The following is a 19,459-nucleotide window of genomic DNA, read 5'->3' as shown; positions in this document are numbered from 1 at the left end:
TCTACAGCGACGCATCCCAATTCACTGTCTTCTCCATTTCTCTCCACCTCCTCTCCTCCATTTCTACCCGTACTCCATCCTGCTGTGCAGAGCACCACCGCCGAGGCTGGCCGCGCGTCCCAGTTCTTTGCCGCCGGTGAAGAAGGTGAGCCGGGCAGAGCTCCTTTGCCGGGTCTGGCCGCGTCTCCCATATGGCTGGTCGCCGTAGCTGGTGAATCTGCCAGCAGGTTGCCGAGGCAGGGCTACGCCAGGCCTGGCCGCGTCGCCCAGGGCTGTACGCCGGAGCTGGTGGATCCGCCTGCAGGACGCCGGGGCAGGTCTGAGCCGGGTCTGGCCACGCTGCCTGCTGGCCGCCGGTATAGGGCCACGCTGTCGGGCAGGTTGCCATTGCTGGCTGCGCCGTCCGAAGGCCGCCAGGGCATGCTCTTATATGTAGGTATGCATAGGGATGTCTTATAGAATCAGAACCTAGCACCACCACCACTTTTTGATATATCTGTTTTGGTTGGAGGGTAAATAGAGTAAAACTTTGTAGCTAATAATGTCATGTATCCTAAGCATGTAACAGTTGCAAAACTTATTTAAAGTTTACATTCGTTGTGGCTATGTGGTTCCTGTGGCCAGCTCCTACACATGCAACACCTGCCTTTCAAGCTGTATATACTGAACTCAATTTTTTTCTTGCAGGGAAGTTAATGATTTTGCATGTTTCCTTGTTCCTCAGGTTCACCTGGTGAACCTCTACTACCCTTATGCTAAGCATGTAGGGGTTCCTAATCCTTTTGGTAATCAGGTTCAACTTACTTCATTGGAGAAGGTTCTCAAAACCGAGTATAATGGATATTATGTTAATCAGAGGAAAAATATTATTATTTAAGGAGTCCTTTCTGTAACGGTCATCTCTGCAGAGTACATGCCACCTATGTACATTGGTGGCAAGGCTAACCCATTTGTGGTCCTATACTTAAAGAGGTGAGAAACCAAAAAGAAGACAAGGGTTATTATCTTTCCCAATCTCAGAGTTATGTACGTTCATATTTTTTTTCAAGGCTCTCATAATTTAGTATTATTGTAGGTTGTGACAGGCACGCTAAATCCAATATGGAACTAGACATTTGATTCATTGTACAAGATGCACTGCATGATTTGCTCATGGTGGAATTATGTGACCATGATACATTTGGAAAGGTGTGTATTCTGTCTCTTGCATATTGTTTGTTCATTTGAAATCTAAACTCCCTACCTTGATTCTTTGTGGCTTCACGACGTTACTTCCGATTTGTCCCTGTGTTATTCTTTATAAGTTTTTTTTCCATTTCGTCGGCTTGACCAAATAAACATTCTGGTTTAACAAGTCAGAAAAAACTGTGCGAGAGGCTAACCGAGTGGCACAGCTAGGTTTTTGGTTGCTGTATGCAAGATTCTCTTGTTTCACAATTTCAATGGTACCTAAACACAATAATATATTATTATAAATAGCTGAATACTTTATTAACATTAGACCAATGAGTTTAATAATAATCTTGCAGTAACCAAATCTGTAATCAAACATGTGTTGTTTGCAATCAGCATGCTTGGATTAGGATGATGTTGTTAGTTAACATCGACCTTAGCCCTTAACTTTGCACGATAGTTACGGTGATATTCCCGAATTTTAGCCCGTCTTTCTGTGTCTGCGTCTTTATCATTACACTGTACACCAATATGTTCTATTTCACTTTTCAGTGTGTTTTGCCTCAAATATATAACATTTAATAGTACTGCAATACTATTTCAAAATTGTAATCAAACCTGTGTTGTTTGCTATCATCATGTTTGGATTAGGATGATGTTCTTCATTAGCACTGGTCTTAGCCCTTAACTTTGCACGATAGTTACGTTGATATTCCTGATTTCTAGCCCATCTTTCTGCCTCTTTATCATTAGACTGTACACCAGTATGTTCTGTTTCACATTACAATTAATTCTATTATACATTTATAACATGTAATAGTATTGTAGCAACATAATTAACATAAGTTTAAATCAAACCTGGTTGCTTCGCTATTATCATGCTAGGATCAGGGTGTTCTTTTTGGTTACTAACAGCCTTAGCCCGTAACCGTGCACGATAGTTACACTGATATTAATATTCTTGGCTTCTAGCCCGTCTTTCAACATCTTCATCACAAGTCATTACATCAGTAGCTTGTGCTTCACGTTTCCTTTTATATCCTATTGAATTTCTATTCTCCAAGCTGACTTCATCCTCTAACAAATATACGAAAATGTTATTTGATTTTGAAATAAAAAATCCACATAGACTGGTTTTTAAAAAACAAATAACATATCACCTTGAACATTGCCATCTTGTCTTGTGGTCGAAGCCAAAACAAGGTTTAGGTTGTCATGTTTATATTAATATGGAGCACTACAAACAAGGAATTTTAAAGCAATGGTGAAACAAAAAATTAAAGATAAATGCATTTAAGCAATTCAGGATGTGTACAGACAGGCAGAACATGTGGCGCAGGTGGGTAGAATTTTGTCTCGGTGAAAGACGCCATGATCGATCGGGAGTGGGTGCGTGCGGGTATAAAATTGTCTCGGTGAAAAAAAAAACAACGCTAGCGATGGAATTGTATGGCAGGAACGCAAAAATCTTACGTTTTGTAAGATGTGGCCCACTTGTTAGGAGGTAATGACGTTTATTATCCCTTAGATCAAGATCTCAAATCACATCTAAGGGTTAAAACATAGGGTGGGTAGGAATTTTCAGGTAACAGGTATTTTTTAATTTCTTCGCTCTTTTTAGTATAGATAGATTAGTATAGCATATTTGGACTGAAAATAGAACAAGAAAAAAGAAATAAACATTGGGCCGCATCGGCACAGCCGGCCGTCCGCTTCCCAAGCTATCTCATGGCAGCCTTCGCGTCCTCCCTCCTTGCAGTCGCCGCATCCTCATCCTGCGCGGCCATCTCTCCCCAGCTCCCTCGTGGAGCTCCGGCCCCGCCTCTGTCCCCTCGCCGTCGCGTCAGCTATTCCCTCCACGCTTCCCCTGCGAGGCGCCATCGGATGGCTTCATAGCCAGCGCCGCTCATGCAGCCTACGGCGGAGTCCAGGGTCTCCACGGTAGTGGATGTCGACCTCGGCAACAGTAGCTATCTGATCTACATTGGCGCAGGCCTCCAAGATGAGCCAGACCTGTTGCAAAGGTAGTCAAATTATAATTTTTTCTCGACTGTTAAGTGTATGATCCTTATTTCTGTTTGCGCAGGCATGTTCATGGTAACAGATGGCCGAGCTCACCACCAACTATGGCTATATAGGTAGTTTACTTCTGAAACTTTTGGTAGTTCACTTCTAAAATATTTTCTTACGGTAACAATGCAGGTCCATGAGCCCATGGGTAACCTTTGGACATTCTGCTGTTCCTGAAACCAATCAATTGTAGTGTTGCCTTCTCCAGTTCGTGTGTTTCTCTGGCGTCGAACTACCTGTTTGTTTGTGCAGCTTGGTTTTTCTTCCAGTCAGCAGGCCGACAGCATGAAAATAGTAGTAGTTCTGCATTCATCTCTCAGCATTTCAGATTACAACAGCAGCAGCTCGAGTAGAAATACAGTATACAGCAGCAGGCCAGCAGCGAGCGACTCTTGCTAAGTGCTCTTTTCATTCGACAGTATACAATCTTTGCTTGCTTGCTTGTGTACGTGTTGAGCAATTTTTATTCGGAGCAACACTGACATTCATGGTAGAGGCTGGTTGCCTAAACGGTTCATAAATATTTAATTCTCTCAGATTTTACTGTAGCTAATTTCCTGGTAGCTAAGCTAGCCTTTTCCTGGTAATTTCAGTTTGCTGTAGCCTTCCTACCTTGCTTGTGCAACTTAAGTAGTGGTAGTTCATGTTGGCCCACACGATCATCGGCTCAGACGAGTGTATCACTCACCGGTCTTGCCGAGCACCCGCTAGTGCTGCCGAGCGGCCACTAGCCGTGCCGACCACGAACAGACATGGTCCGTCCCACACATTATAGTCCCAAGCCACCTCCTCGTCGAACACGACATCGCGCGAGACAAGCACCTTGTCTCCGCGTGGGTCGTAGAGCCGGTACGCCTTGGTACCCTCTACGTAGCCCAGGAACACCATGGGTGTGCTCCTGACCTCCAGCTTGGTGAGGTTTGGCTTTGTCTTCCTGACGTGGCCGATGCAACCGAATGTCCGGAGGAAGGACACGCACGGCTTGCGCCCATACCAAGCTTCGAACGACGTCTTGCCCATCAGGGCCTTGGTCGGAGCACAGTTGAGGATGAACACCGCCGTGGTCACCGCCTCCCCCTAGAACCTTGTCAGCATGCCTTTGGCCTTCATCATTGATCGGGCCATGCCGACCACCGTCTGGTTCCGTCTCTCCACCACGCCATTCTGTTGTGGCGAGTATGGCGCGGTGTGGTGTTGCCCCACACCCTGATCCACGCAGTACGCAGCGAACTCCACCGAAGTGAATTCACCACCGCGATCAGTCCTCAGCACGCGGAGCTTTTTGCCGCTCTCGGCCTCCGTGTGCATCTTGAACTTCTTGATCGCCGCCGCCACTTCGTCCTTGCTCGTCAGGAGTTGCAGCCACATGTAGCGACTGCAATCATCCATGAGCAGGAGGAAGTACCGCCGACCACCGTTTGTAGCAGATGTGATCGGCCTACAGAGGTCACCGTGAACGAGCTCGAGAGAGTCCTTTGCATGATACTTGGCCGCCTTTGGGAAAGGTAGCCTCATCTGCTTCCTGGCCAGGCAGCTGTCACACAGCTCGCCTCTGTGCTTGATGTGGGGTAGCCCTTGGAACATCTTCTCCAGCCGACCAAGCGCGTCGAAGCTGAGATGTCCGAACTGGGCATGCCACATCCACAGTTCCTCAGAGTGCCTTGCTGCCAGGCACACCGGCTGCTCTACCTTCAGGTCGAGTAGGTACAACTGGTTCAGGGACCTCTTCACCTTGGCAAGAAGTCGCTGCTCTCAGCCCCTAATCCTAAGGACTCTGTCCTTGATTAGTACCTCGCTACCGCGCTCATCATGCCGACCAATGCTGATGATGCTGGAACACATCTACGAGATGTAATATACATCCGTTAGCGCGCGATGCTGCCCGTTCTAGCACCTGAAGATGATGGTGCTGGCCCTTGAATAGCCACCCTTGAGCTGTCACCAAACTTCACCATACCAGTAACATCATCGTCGAACTCAGAGAAGGATGCCTTGAATCCCGTCATGTGGTTGCTGGCACCAGAGTCCGGATACCACCGCTGCTCCTAGTCGGCGCCCACACGTCCGAGGTGAACTTGGGCGCGTGGTTCAACAAGGTTGATAGTCTTCAGGGCCTTCCTAGGTCCTTCCACCATCGTCGCCTCTTCCTTCTCCTCGGCCTCGACGTCATGCAGTGCATAGAATGTCGCCATCAGGATAGTGGCCTCATCCTCATCATCGGCTTGCGCCAGATGAGCTTCAGCCTTCTTCTCCTACTTGTGATTTGGGCACTCTCGTGCCTAATGGCCTATCTTCCCACAGCTCCGACAGGCGTTGGGGTTGACCCGCTTCTCCTTCCCAGAAGAAGCCTTGTCACGGCGCTTGCCATCGCCACCGCGGCTGGAGGAGGCTGCCTTCCTAGAGTTCCTCCGAGCAGCCCACTCCTCTTCCGTCAGCAGGAGTTTCCCATTGTCCTTCGTTGCTGTCTCCTGCTCCAGGCGTTCGTCCACTGCCCGCAGACGGCCTGTCACATTCTCAATGGTGAGGATGGACAAGTCCAGCATCGTCTCTATGGAGAGAGCGATCTGGATGTACTTTACCGGCATGGAGTGGAGGTACTTGGAGACCGCCTCTTCTTCATCAGCGGTGATGTCGTGGCTCTTCAGCTTGCTGATGAGCGTCTGCAGGCAGAGGGAGAAGTCCTCCACCATTTCACCATCATTGAACTTAAGGTTGGCGTACTCCTGCTTCAGAAGCTAGGCCGTCGCCTTCTTTGCGCGGTTGGAACCGACGCGCATCGCCATAATAGCCTCCCACGCCTCCTTAGTCGAGCTCTTCGCCCCCAATGGCTCCCTATACTCTGTCGGTACAGTAGCGAGGATAGCCTCCAACGCTGATATGTCATCTTCCTCAATGTCGGTGCCCTTGTCAACAGCATTCCAGAGCCAGGCTCTGAGCTTGACCTTCATGGTCACCGACCACTCTCCATAGTTGGTGCGAGTCAGCGTCGGCCAACTGGTGCCGCTGACCTCCCGCACCATGCGAACAACGACCTCCGATCGTGGCTAGGCAGCCACAACAGTGCCACTACTGTCGCCCATCTCCGAACTGTCCGTCATCGCCAGCGGTTAGTCTGGTGACAGCGCTTGTACGGCTTCGATGATTGGTGATGTGGAAATAATCGGCTGAAAAAAATAAATTGAAAAATATGCTGAAACACGATGTAAATGGGCTAAAAATATGTTGCAAATGGGCTGAAAACAGATTCAAAGTGGGCTAAAAATAGGCTAAAAAGTGGCCCATCTTTCATATTGGGCTGGGATGCCCACGTAAGCATCCATGTAAGCATCTATGATTATTGGTTTTTTTTTAGAATTACACAGTACAACGTCGACGCTCACAACACGCACGCACACTCACACCTATGAATACACGTACATAAACCCTATCCCTATGAGCACCTCCGAAGTACCGAGCTGGCAGATCTCGAGATTCACGAAGTCACCACAGACGCCTTGCTGTCGACGGAGACGTCGCCTACCACTGAAAGCATAGCGCTGTTAAAGTCTGGAATAAATCCAGAAAAATACGAGCATCCGTGCCAAGTCGAGGACTTGAACCTAGGTGGGCAGGTTCTACCACAATGAACCCAACCAACTTATCTATGATGATTGGTGATGTGGAAATTTATCCGTGGCAGTTATTTTTCGTCACAGGAAATGGGTTTGGGCTGGGCTAACTAGGCCTCGGGCTCTACAATGACGGTTTAAAACCATCACCGATTCTCTTAATCCGTGATAGATTTCAATAAACCATCACAGGGGTTAATCCATGACGCTCAATCCATGATGATCTCTGAAACCATCACAGATGCTGCATAGTGACTATTTTTTGTGATCGGTGACGGAAATTTTCCATCATAGATCAGCAGGATTCTTGTAGTGTTAATTAAAAAAACTCTTAGGCGTCATGGTCTCTTCATTGGGTTTTGCCACCTTCGTTATATATTAAGGTGGATTAGAACAACAAATAAAGTTTCTAGAGTTCATAACACTAACTCTAGGTTAGTCCTTTTACGTGAAGCGGTGACAAAACTGTACGTGGGTTAGTGGGAGTGTACGGTCTACTCATCATGTATTGTGGATGTGAGTCATTTAGACTATGAGACAATACAAAGACCAAACATTTTCGAAGTGTAGAGTTGATATGAACCATTTAGATCCGGTGGCATTAGAAAGATCAATTATTTCTAACACACGGTGTTGATGGGGTTCTAATATGGTAAGACAAGTCAATAATTTTTATACAAATCTGGCAAAAGAGTTGGCGATTATATTAAAATGATGAAGGATCCAGACAGGGTAATACAACATAGCAACAATATCTGGAAAAGGCCACATACAACGACAACTGGTTCATTCAGGACAAGCCAACGATAAATTTACTTTAGCAATTACAGATATCTTTTCATGTACTCGTCCATGCGGGTACACTGAACCTCTGGGTACAACAAAGTATGGTTCATTCATGACAAGCCAACAATAAGTTTACTTTAGCAGTTACAGATATCTTTTCATGCACTCGTCCATGCGCATATACTGAACCCTTTGCGCACAACAGAGTATGGTTTATTCAGGACAAGCCAATAGTTACTTTAGCAGTTATAGATATCTTTTCATGTACTCGTCCACGCGGGTATACTGAACCTCTGGGTACAATAGGGTAGCCTCTGCTCCATCCTCACCGATTTCAAAATTTGTCAAGCAACCTTCATAGAAAATGTGGTAATAGTGTCCCACTCCGACTTGATTGGCGAAGTCTGTATCTACACATCCATGGAAAATCATAATTTACGTTTAATAGGTAGATGTGTAATGACAATTTTCATGGACGCTAAAATTGTTTAGGAAATACCAACAATATTTTTTACAAGTAGTAGTGTAGTACACTCCATACATCAGCCTTCAATGTCGAAGTAAGGTGATACCATTTTTGGGATCAATTATGTGTACAGGTATCAGTGGAAATCACATTTGTTCAGCCTAAACAATACTGATGTGACCCCCACTCTACCAATTATGGTGTAACTAATAATTACACAAACAAGAAAGAATCTAAATCATATGCATTGGATTTTTCAATAAAAAAACCTTGCATTGCCCTCAGACATACAACTTTTGTAGTTACCTTTCATTGAAGCCAAGAATTCATCTGCAGGAATGTGGATTTTCTCTAGAACATTTCCGGAAAGCTTTTCCCATTTTGCGATCACATCATTTTGAGTCAGGATGTTTTCATGTGGTCTTAGGTATATTGTCTTGTTCACTGCACGAGGATCATCAACAGACTTGATTGTATATGTTGCAACATCATCTTCATCACAAAATATAACTGCATGGTACATATATATGTGTCATAAATACGTAGTTAGAAACCATGTTGTTACTTCTAGTTTTATAAATCACTGTGTAAATATGTCCATTTTGGATATGGTATGCTTTACAAGGGACATGCACAATATTGATTTATGTTCAGATAAAATGGGAAAAATCATGTACATATAAAATCGTAAATTTATAGCTAATATATATTTGTGATCAATTAAACAAACAATATAGTGAAAATGGATATTCATGTCAAATTAAATACAAAAGTAATGATGGACGGAGGAGAGGAACAAGTACTGTATGATGTTTTACCTTTGACATTGCCGTCTCCATATACATGAACTTTCTCTTTGGGTGGCAAAAGGGTGCGCATTTGACATAGGTTTGGGCAAAAGTAACCAGCAAAGCAATTGGCAGAAACATAGGTGTGGGGAATGTTGGCATCTTCTATCGCCCGTCTTAGGCCCATCTTCTCATCAAATGTAACCCTTCCTGGTTCAAGAGCATGGCCCATCTTGGATGGATCCATGCCGAATTCCGATGGTACAAAACGCTGCATCTCCACAATAACTTAAGTTTATTTAGACTCAGTACCTCTTCATCTTTTGTTGTTCTATATATTGAACTATATATACGAGAGTCTGCATCTGTACATGTTAAAGGGCATTTTTACACTGTTGTTTGCATTAGTTTCTTTATTCGTAGCTAATGTGAAGTTGGGAAGGCTCAACAAAAACACAAATGCCTCTGCTGCTGCTGCGTTGTTGGTGCTCATATGGGATTGGATAGGATTAGCAGCAACAGTTTGAAGACCAGACACTCAAAACCATTTCCGATCTATAAACAAGTATAACGTACTTCGTTCGACTCAAAATAAGTGTACATCATGTAGTTAACTAATTTTAATTTTGACTATTATAAAATAGTATTACATTTATATCCCTAAATAATTTAATATGATAATATATGGCATGATTAATTTGATGATGTTTATTTGCTATCATAAACATCAGTGAATTTTGTACATGTTTAGTTAAACCTGAAATTGATTGACTCTTCAAAATACTAGATGTGAGCTTATCTTGGTAGGGACAAGAGTATATTTGTTTGGTTCTTATTCTCTCTCTCTCTCTCTCTCTCTCTCTATATATATATATATATATATATATATATATATATATATATATATATTCCATTTTTAAAAGAAGAGTACATTCCCTTCGTCTTTGCATAATACAAGCACATCCGGGAACGACCCGTAGCTCGAGTGGCAACACTGCAGGTGGTGCAGCTGCCGGTCGTGGGTTCGACCTCTGCTCGACCCACGATTCCCACCGGGGTTTTTCCCTATTTTAACAGAGCCTCTCTCGCGTGGAGCTACAAAGGGATTGCGGCGCGCCCGTCGCCTACGGAGCCTTGGATGGTTTCGGTGATCTCCTTAAGGACGCGATCTTGGAATCTTGGTGTAGTTGTAGGATCTGTTTGTGTACTTATGGTGTGTGTGAGTGTGTGTGGTGTGGTGTAGTGTTGGTGTGTGTCTGTTCATGAACAGATACTACAGTTGTACGTAGATGAGAGGCGCAAAAAAAACACAAGCACATCCTCAGAGAGCAAGTAGGGAGGAGTCGGGACGCGGTGGTGTCGCCGTCAGGCGTCAGGGATGACGGAGTCGGGGCTACCAGAAGGAGTGAAGGGCCGGGGGCAGAGTGGGGATTAGGAAACAGATTAGAGACGGTGATGTGAAACAGAGAAGCACGTAGTCCGGCGATCAGATGCGCCTGATTTTTTTAATTATTATTTTGGGTGCGTGTGCGACTCCCACGTCCTCCTCCTTCCCATTAAAGATTGAGCTTCTTTTTTCCACTCCACTGAAATTTCAAAAAAAAAATTATGGTTGAAGTCGTTGGTGGTGTCCCCAAAATCAAATCTGTCGGCCCATCACAAAGCAAATAGAAGGTGATAGGTAGCGTTGAAAGCGGATCAGATTCTATGGAATCGACTTGATGTCACCTTTTACCACATTTTAATTCAGATTTCAATACAAATACGGATCTTTGCGAATATGAATACAAAATAGCGGTCCTGTATTCGGATTTCTATTCGAATATTTACTTAATTCAACTCAAAATGCATATTGTTAAATTTAACGTACATGAATAACATTTTATTACTAAATTCGTCGATAACCAAAGTGAAATAAAATCAAAGTACACTTCTAGTAATCATCAATATCGAAGTGAACCAAATTATAACGGATAATATTTAATAAAACGATAGGTTAAGTGAAGAAATTTAAATAAGAATTGTAGGCAACAAGTAGCCATTTTGTTTTATCAATTTTTTTAATTCCAAAATTATTACACAAGTAGATAATAAAGTTTGTGGATATATAACATAGACAAGAATAGCTCATAAAAATAATTTAGTTATTAATAAATATTTAATAATTGAATATATAAATTAATGAATCATTATTTATGTAATATCTATCATAAAATCATAAGTTACATAAATTAATTTACGTGAGAAAAATAAATTATTAAAATAAATTGCAACAACAAATATATAAGGTTTAAACTAAATTAGAAAAATACTAAAAAATTAATATTTATGTATCATTAATAGTGTTAAACTAATACTAAAAGTTACTTATAGATATACTACTAAATAGTTTCAATGCATTATTAGTAATATCAAAATTAAAGAATTAGTCATTAGTCATATAGAGAGAAAACTTTTAAATAGATTCGTTACATCTTCTTCGCAGATACAGATAAATGTTGAATATTTCATGTTTCTGTCCAATATGTATCTAAAATCTGAAAGAAAAACTATTGAAAAATAAATTCAAATACATCCATTTAATATCCACCGTAGAAACGGATACGAATATAGATATCCATATTATAAGTTTTAACAAATACGGATTTAGACAATACGGATTCTGAGACATCCATTTCCACCTCTAGTGATAGGGAGTGTGGCTCGGAAGATCAGAGATGGAGACGCACTGGAGACTGGAGTAGAGAGGGCAGGGCAGCTCGCCCAGGAAAGAACAAAATGGATTCAGGAACACAACTCGGATTAAAAAAAGAAGCTTTCTGAACCGCCAATAAGTAGTGGCTAGTATACTGGAACAGTTTGTGAAGTGACGCACCTTGATGTTCCCAGCCTCCTTGATTGCCTCGACGAGCTTATGCTGCAGGGAGAGGTTGTGGCTGCGGAAGTGCACCCCGGACATGGCCGAGATGACCACGTCGGCCTGCGCCACGGCGGCGACGAGAGCCGCGTGGTCCTCCAGCGACGCCTCCACCAGGCGCGCGCCCTGCGCCTTGAAGGAGAGCAGCATCTGGAGCTTGTCGATGTCCAGGCCGATCTCCGGCCGCATCAGGACCAGCGTCGGGTGACCCTGCGCCAGGCTCGCCCGCACGATCCGCCGGCCGATGTACCCGGTGCCGCCCACCACCAGGACCCGGCTCATCTCCATGGTTGGCGAGAGGACGACTGATTGCAACAGAGATGCTGATCTACAGGCTGTTGCCACCTTGCTACTTTATTACACGGAAACAGAGGTTTAGATGGGACGTACTCCCTCCGTACTTATTTAGGTGAGGACGTAGAAATGGTGCCAATCAAATTTTGTCAAATTTGATTTAGAAAATATTAGCAATATTTGTATCTCTGGATAAATTTATTTTTAAAATATATTCAATGATCTATCTAATAATACTAATTATGTACTATAAATATTAATATTTTATTATATATATTTAGTTAAAGTTAAGTATCTTTGACTTCTCATAGAGGGAGAACGACACATAAAAAAAGGTACCGAGGGAAAATAGCAGCATGGGTCTATGCTCCAAATAAATACAACTCTTCCCTTCAATTTAAAAGTCATTTTTTACCTCCTACAAATGTCTGCGTATGCTGGAAAGGAGTGAATGGGAGCTGCTAAAAATTCTTCGCCGAGAAAAACTGTATATGCCAATTTTAGCCCAACACGTCTCACTCCAAATTGCCAAGGTCACACACGGCAATCAGTGATATATCCACCCTAAGAATAATTAGCAATTTCTCAAAGCAGTACGAAGTGAAGCAACAACGCACGAATTAAACTACTTGCTAATTAGCTGGCTAACAAAAGCTCTAAACAGCATGCGAAATATTAATCCATGTGCTAAAGAGAATAATTGCCCACTAGGCACTAGGTGGAAACTTGTAGCGACTGTTGTCGACTGAGCAAACAACGTACTCCCTCCGTCTTGTAAAAGTGTCATTCTTATTAGTTTTCATCAAGAGGACGATAGGGAGGTGGATCCACCGGGGCGAGGTTAACAGAGACCAAGCTTGGGAAGGTTGATGGGGACAGAGCGCGAGGGTAGTGTTGTGGGTTCCAAGTAGCTCTGAACCGATTCCTAGTGCCGAGGAAGGAGGCCAGATGGAGGCGTCGGGCGGCGGCCGATGTACCCGGTGCCGCCGACCACCAGGACCCGGCTCTTCTCCATGGCTCGCAAGAGGATGATTGATTGGAATCAGACAGTAGCTCGCTGCCACCTTGCTACTACTTTATTACAAGAAACAGAGGTTTAGGGCCGATTTGGTACCGGTACAGATTTTGGCATAGCTTCGTAAAGTTGTTTTTGCCATTTATCTACCAAACGGTTCCCATGAAACAGCTTCGTCCCATAATATCTGTAATATGTGCTCTCACATGCAAAAAGTAGATGGTGAAGCTGAAAAAAACCATCTTCACCCAGCTTCCTCTGACACTGGTGGGGCTGAGCATGGCCATGGTGAGGGGCTTAGCTTGGTTACAGGCCGGGAAGGGAGCGCTGGCGAGCGCGTGGTGACCAGGGCACAACTCAAGGTGGACCGTCTCTGGCGAGGCCGTCAGGGTTTGGCTCGGGGTAGGCCGTTGCTGGTGTGGCTGCCGGGGCTCAGCTCGAGGCGAGCCGGGGCAGGCGAGGTAGTCGGCGAGTGTGCAGCCGCCGGCGCCGGAGCTGGACTCGCGGTGGGCCAAGCGGGGTGGGTGGCGCGCGAGCATCGGCGGTGCATGGAAGGAGGCCGTGTGGGTGCCCATGACCAGATAAGGCTGAGGGAGAGAAGAAGCAGAAAAAAAGAGAAGGGTATTTAGACTATGAAGGGCTTCACCACCTTCGTTGTTAAGGTGGATTAGCATAGCAATAGAAGTTTCTAGAGTTCATAACACTAACCCTGCTAGGTTAGTCCTTTTAGGTGAAGTAGTGACGAAAGTATAAGTGGTTTAGTAGGAGTGTACGGTCTACCGAACACGTATAGTGGATCTGATCGATTTAGACTATGAGATAATACAAAGATCAAACATTTTCAAAGTGTAGAGTTGATATGAACCATTTGGACCCTATGGCATTACAAAGAACAAATATTTCTAACACATGATGTTGAGGGATTCTAATATGATAAGACAAGCCAACAATTTTTTTGAAACAACGGGCAGAAAAAGCGGCCCGCTATATTAAAAAGATAAAGAATCCAAACTGAGTAATACAACAGAGCAACAATAACCCAAAAAGGTCACATACGACAACAACTGATTCATTCAAACAAGCCAACAATAAGTTTACTTTAGCAGTTACAGATATCTTTTCATGTACTCGTCCATGTGGGTGAAGGTCACATACAACAACAACAACTGATTCGTTTAGACAAGCCAACAATAAGTTTACTTTAGGAGTTACAGATATCTTTTCATGTACTCGTCCATGCGGGTATACTGAACGTTTGGGTACAACAGAGTAGCCTCTGCTCCATCGTCGCCGATTTCAAAATTTGTCAAGCAACCTTCATAGAAAATATGGTAAAAGTGTCCCACAGCGACTTGATTGGCGAAGTCAGTATCTGCACATCCGTGGAAAATCATAATTTATGTTCAACAGGGAGATGTGTAATGACAATTTTCATGGACACTAAAATTTTTGAGGAAATACCAACTATATTTTTTACATGCAGTAGTGTAGTACACTCCATACATCGGCCTTCAACGTCGAAAGTTTTGGGGTCTTTTATGTGTACAACTATAAGTGGAAATCACATCTTTTCACCCTAACAATACTGATGTGACCCCTCTACCAATTATGGTGTAACTCATAATTACACAAACAAGAAAGAATCTAAATCCTATGCATTGAATTTTTCAGAACTATGCATTGTGCTCAGACAAACAATTTTTGTAGTTACCTTTCATTGAAGCCAAGAATTCATCTGCAGGAATGTGGATTTTCTCCAGAACATTTCCGGAAAGGTTTTCCCATTTTGAGATAACATCATTTTGAGTCAAGATGTTTTCAGGTGGTCTTAGGTATATTGTCTTGTTCAATGCACGAGGATCATCAACAGACTTGATTGTATATGTTGCAACATCGTCTTCATCACAAAATATAACTGCATGGTACATATATATGTGTCATAACTATGTAGTTAGAACCATGTTATTACTACTAGTTTTATAAATTTCTGTGCAAATCTGTCCATTTTGGATTTGGTATGCTATACAAGGGACATGCACGATGTTGATTACACACTCCACATATGAAAAAGCTAACATATATTTGTGATGAATTAAAGAAACATTAGTGAAAATGGGTCTTGATGTCAGATTAAATACAAAAGGAATGATGGGCGGAGGAGACGAATAAGTACTGTACAATGTTTTACCTTTGACATTGCCGTCTCCATATACATGAACTTTCTCTTTGGGTGGCAACAGGGTGCGCATTTGACATAGGTTTGGGCAAAAGTAACCAGCAAAGCAATTGGCAGAAACATAGGTGTGGGGAATGTTGGCCTCTTCAATTGCCCGTCTTAGGTCCATCTTTTCATCAAACGTAACCCTTCCTGGTTCCAGAGCATGCCCCATCTTGGATGGATCCACGCCGAATTCTGATGGTATAAAACGCTGCATCCACAATGACATAATTTTATTTAGACTCAGCATCTCTTCATCTATCGTTGCTTTATATTATATATTGAACAATATGTAATATATTTTGTTGCTCATATGGGATGGGATCGGATTAGCAGCAACAGTTTGAAGACAGAGACACTCGAAACCATTTCCGATCTATATATGAACAAGTATCACGTACTTGGTTCGGCTCAAAATAAGTGCATATCTTGTAGTTAACTAATTTTAAATTTGACTATTATCGAAAATAGTTTGACATTTATATCCCTAAATAATTTACTATGAAAATATATGGCGCGATTAATTTAATGATGTTTATTTGCTATCATAAATATCAGTATATTTTGTTTGTACCTGTTCCATTAAACCTGAAATTGATTGACTCCTCAAAATACTAGATGAAATACTTGACGTGCGCTTATCTTGGTATGCGGAAGAGTATATTTGTTTGGTTTTTATATTCTATATAAAAAAACATTCACTTCATCTTTGCGTAGCACAAGCACATCCTCAGAGAGCCAACGAGGAGTGAAGGGCCAGGGACAGAGAGTGACGACTAGGAAACAGGTTAGAGCCCGTGGTGTGAGACAGAGAAGCACGTGGACCCGGGATCAGATGCGCCTGATTTTTATTTTATTTTATTATGTTGGGTGCGTTTCCCACTCCGACGCCTTCTTCTTCCCCTTCAAGATTGAGCTCCTTTTTTCCACTTAAATTTCAACAAATTCTAAGTTTGACAAGATGAAATTTCAATCCTTTTTTCCCCAAGTGAAATCTGCCGCCCATCATCACAAAGAAAAGGTGATCGAGGCAGGGCAGGTCGCCCAGGAAATAAGAAAATGGATTCAGGAGTGCAACTCTATTAACAAATTAAAATGGATAAGCTTCTGAACCGGCAATAGGTACTAGTGGTAGTATACTGGAACTGGAAGAGCTTGTAAATTAAGTGACGGACCTTGATGTTCCCAGCCTCCTTGATAGCCTCGACGAGCTGACGCTGCAGGGAGAGGTTGTGGCTGCGGAAGTGCACCCCGGACATGGCCGTGGCCGAGATGACCACGTCGGCCTGCGCCACGGCGGCGACGAGGGCCGCGTGATCCTCCAGCGACGCCTCCACCAGGCGCGCGCCCTGCGCCTTGAAGGAGAGCAGCATCTGGAGCTTGTCGATGTCCAGGCCGATCTCGGGCCGCATCAGGACCAGCGTCGGGTGACCCTGCGCCAGGCTTGCCCGCACGATCCGCCGGCCGATGTACCCGGTGCCGCCCACCACCAGGACCCGGCTCTTCTCCATGGTTGGCGAGAGGACGATTGATTGGAACAGAGATGCTGATCTACAGGCTGTTTGCCACCTTGCTACTTTATTACAAGGAAACAGAGACGTACTCCCTCGGTACTTATTTAGGTGCGCTGTAGAAGTCGTGTGAATTAAATTTTGTCAAAATTGATTTAGAAAATATTAGCAACATTTATATCTCTAGATAAATTTGTTAATAAATATTTTTAATGATATATCTAATCATACTAATTATGTACTATAAATATTAATATTTTATTTTGTATATTTTATCAAAGTTAAGTATGTTTGAATTCTTAAAAAAAGCGAGAATGACACATAAAAAGGTACGGTGGGAGTAGCAGCATGGGTCTGTTCTCCAAATAAAAACAACTCTTCCCTTCAATTTAAAAGTCATTTTTTTACCACCCGCAAATGTCTGTGTGTGCTAGAACGGAGTGAATGGGAGCTGCTAAAAATTCTTCACCGAGAAAAACTTGGTCTATATGCCAATTGTAGCCCAACACGTCTCGCTCCTAATTGCCAAGGTCACAACGGCAATTATAATATGTTGACCCTAAGAATAATTAAGAATTTCTCAAAGTGGTACGAAAGTGAAGCGACACCACACAAATTAAACTACTTGCTAATTAGCCGGCTAACAAAAGCTCTAAATAGCATGCGAAATATTAATCCAAGTGCTAAAGAGAATAATTGCCCACTAGGCACTAGGTGGAAACTTGTAGTGACTGTTGTCAACTCAGCAAAGAACATACTCCCTCTGTCTCGTAAAAGTGTCATTCTTAGTTTTTGAGAAGTCAAATATTTTTAACTTTGACCAAATATATAAGAAAATATTAACATTTCAAAGTTGTGTGCTTAACAATCCTAATCGAGATTGCTAGGTTATAATATGTCGAGCAATTGCCCTCAAATTATAGCCCATACTTTAGATTTGAGGGCTCCCCCAACTTTTGAGGGCCTATTTTAGACTCAACTCCAACAACAGCCCTTAAATTAGAGCCCACAAATCTATTTCAATAGACATTGACATAAGGGGTCATGTGGCAGAACCGTCTAATCTAATGCTTCACAGGAGTACTTATCTTCTATTAGACACTAAGTACTCAAGGGAAAACACTAAATTACGCAGTTCCATCGGACACACCCAAGGGAGAACCTAAAAATCCACATTTTTCCATCAGGATCACAAATGAGAGAATAAAGCTTACATCATTATTAATCATTTCTTACATCACTTTTAATACAACATCATAGTATAATATTTATTATTTATAATAGCGGAATACGATCATGTTATCAGAGTTATGAACAATTTAATTTAACAGCGGAATATAAACATATGATCAGAGTTACAGCGAAAATAAATATCTATCCATGACATGATGAAACATTGATATATAAACTATGACAATAGATTATAAAACTTCTATTTATAAAAAAACATTTAGTGAGAGTTATAAATAAAACTATGATCGCAGCGTAAAGGAATCCTCTCTGAACCCATCAGGAGGGATCCACACACAAGAGTCAGTTCTAGCATCCGCCTATTACCTACAACAGAAGAAAATAAAACCCTGAGTACTCAATTGTACTCAGCAAGACTTACCCGACAGGAGGAAAGAAAAGACTCTAAGGATATACAAGGCTATCTGGCTTGTGGGTTCATTGCATCTCCAGAAAGCATTACTAAGCATGCGTCCTTATTTTTAATTTTATTAGCAGTAATCATTAGTTCATTAACTAACCATTCTTTGTAAGCACATGAGCTACTTTCAAGCAGGTGGTAAGCAATCAGAATCATTTTACCATTTTTCATGTTCCAGTTCTTACTACGGTGCTAGATTGTAGACAAGTCGTACCGGATCACCGGCGATTCGCAAATCAATGTGCCCAGCTGGGTACCCTGAAACACACGTCCCGCTTGTACCCTAGGCACAAGCAAGACCAACCCACTACCCTCCTGTCATGGGGTCCAGGTCCCCGTCCAAACTTGGACTCCAAGCCCCCGTCCCTGAGTCTGAACTCAGTGTGGTGCTTGGACCTCCACCCAAAAACCACCCTGAAAGTCGGTCCGGAAAGAGATGGAACCCATGACAAGAGAGTAACAAGTCTTCCCGCGCCATACACAAGTATGTGTTCAGGATAATAAGTCTGTGACTTGCCTAGAGTCCAATGTAACGGCCGGTCCTTAACCAACACAGACAAGGAACACAGTGTAACCAAGCTATGCCTTGTTGGCCGCAGGACACAACCTCTTACACCCACCGATACCCAAACCATATCCCTGCCCATATATATATATATATATATATATATATATATATATATATATATATATATATATATATATATATATATATATATATATTCTAAGTGATAATAATATAGTAACAACAATAATATATTTCCTATCTCTCGCGAGTGACAGGCAATCACTCGACTTCTACCAGAGTCCTGTAGTATAGCAATCTACACGATCCTGTCATACTAGTAAGACTCATAGGATAAAGATATATATGCAAGTGGGTTTTATTCAAATCCTTAAAACTTAATGCACAAACATAATATAAAGTGCAGAGAAGTAGGGGTTATGCACCGGGGCTTGCC

At 42.8% G+C, this 19,459-nt stretch overlaps 2 protein-coding genes and 1 long non-coding RNA gene across 3 annotated transcripts; 1 reads left to right on the top strand and 2 right to left on the bottom strand.

Annotated features, from left to right (window-relative positions):
- Positions 1-20: 20 nt before the first annotated feature.
- On the top strand, positions 21-3,759 carry LOC136502537 (uncharacterized). Its single transcript, XR_010770618.1, has 5 exons — positions 21-436; positions 688-972; positions 1,076-1,188; positions 2,933-3,197; positions 3,260-3,759. It is a non-coding gene; the product is annotated as an uncharacterized lncRNA (long non-coding RNA).
- Positions 3,760-7,605: 3,846 nt separating this feature from the next.
- LOC136504520 (isoflavone reductase homolog) lies at positions 7,606-12,140 on the bottom strand. Its single transcript, XM_066499454.1, has 4 exons — positions 11,767-12,140; positions 8,922-9,162; positions 8,410-8,613; positions 7,606-8,047 (listed from the first exon to the last, which is right to left on the bottom strand). The coding sequence occupies exons 1-4, from the start codon at positions 12,094-12,096 to the stop codon at positions 7,884-7,886; spliced, it is 939 nt and encodes a 312-aa protein (XP_066355551.1). The 5' UTR covers positions 12,097-12,140; the 3' UTR covers positions 7,606-7,883.
- Positions 12,141-14,152: 2,012 nt separating this feature from the next.
- Positions 14,153-16,897, bottom strand: LOC136504849 (isoflavone reductase homolog). The gene is made up of 4 exons (XM_066499877.1): positions 16,511-16,897; positions 15,306-15,546; positions 14,829-15,032; positions 14,153-14,489 (listed from the first exon to the last, which is right to left on the bottom strand). The coding sequence occupies exons 1-4, from the start codon at positions 16,844-16,846 to the stop codon at positions 14,326-14,328; spliced, it is 945 nt and encodes a 314-aa protein (XP_066355974.1). The 5' UTR covers positions 16,847-16,897; the 3' UTR covers positions 14,153-14,325.
- Positions 16,898-19,459: the final 2,562 nt, after the last annotated feature.

The sequence above is a fragment of the Miscanthus floridulus genome, chromosome 14 (genome assembly GCF_019320115.1).
Source record: "Miscanthus floridulus cultivar M001 chromosome 14, ASM1932011v1, whole genome shotgun sequence".
NCBI classification, from domain to species: Eukaryota; Viridiplantae; Streptophyta; class Magnoliopsida; order Poales; family Poaceae; genus Miscanthus; species Miscanthus floridulus.
This window is presented reverse-complemented; position numbering and strand designations above follow the sequence as displayed.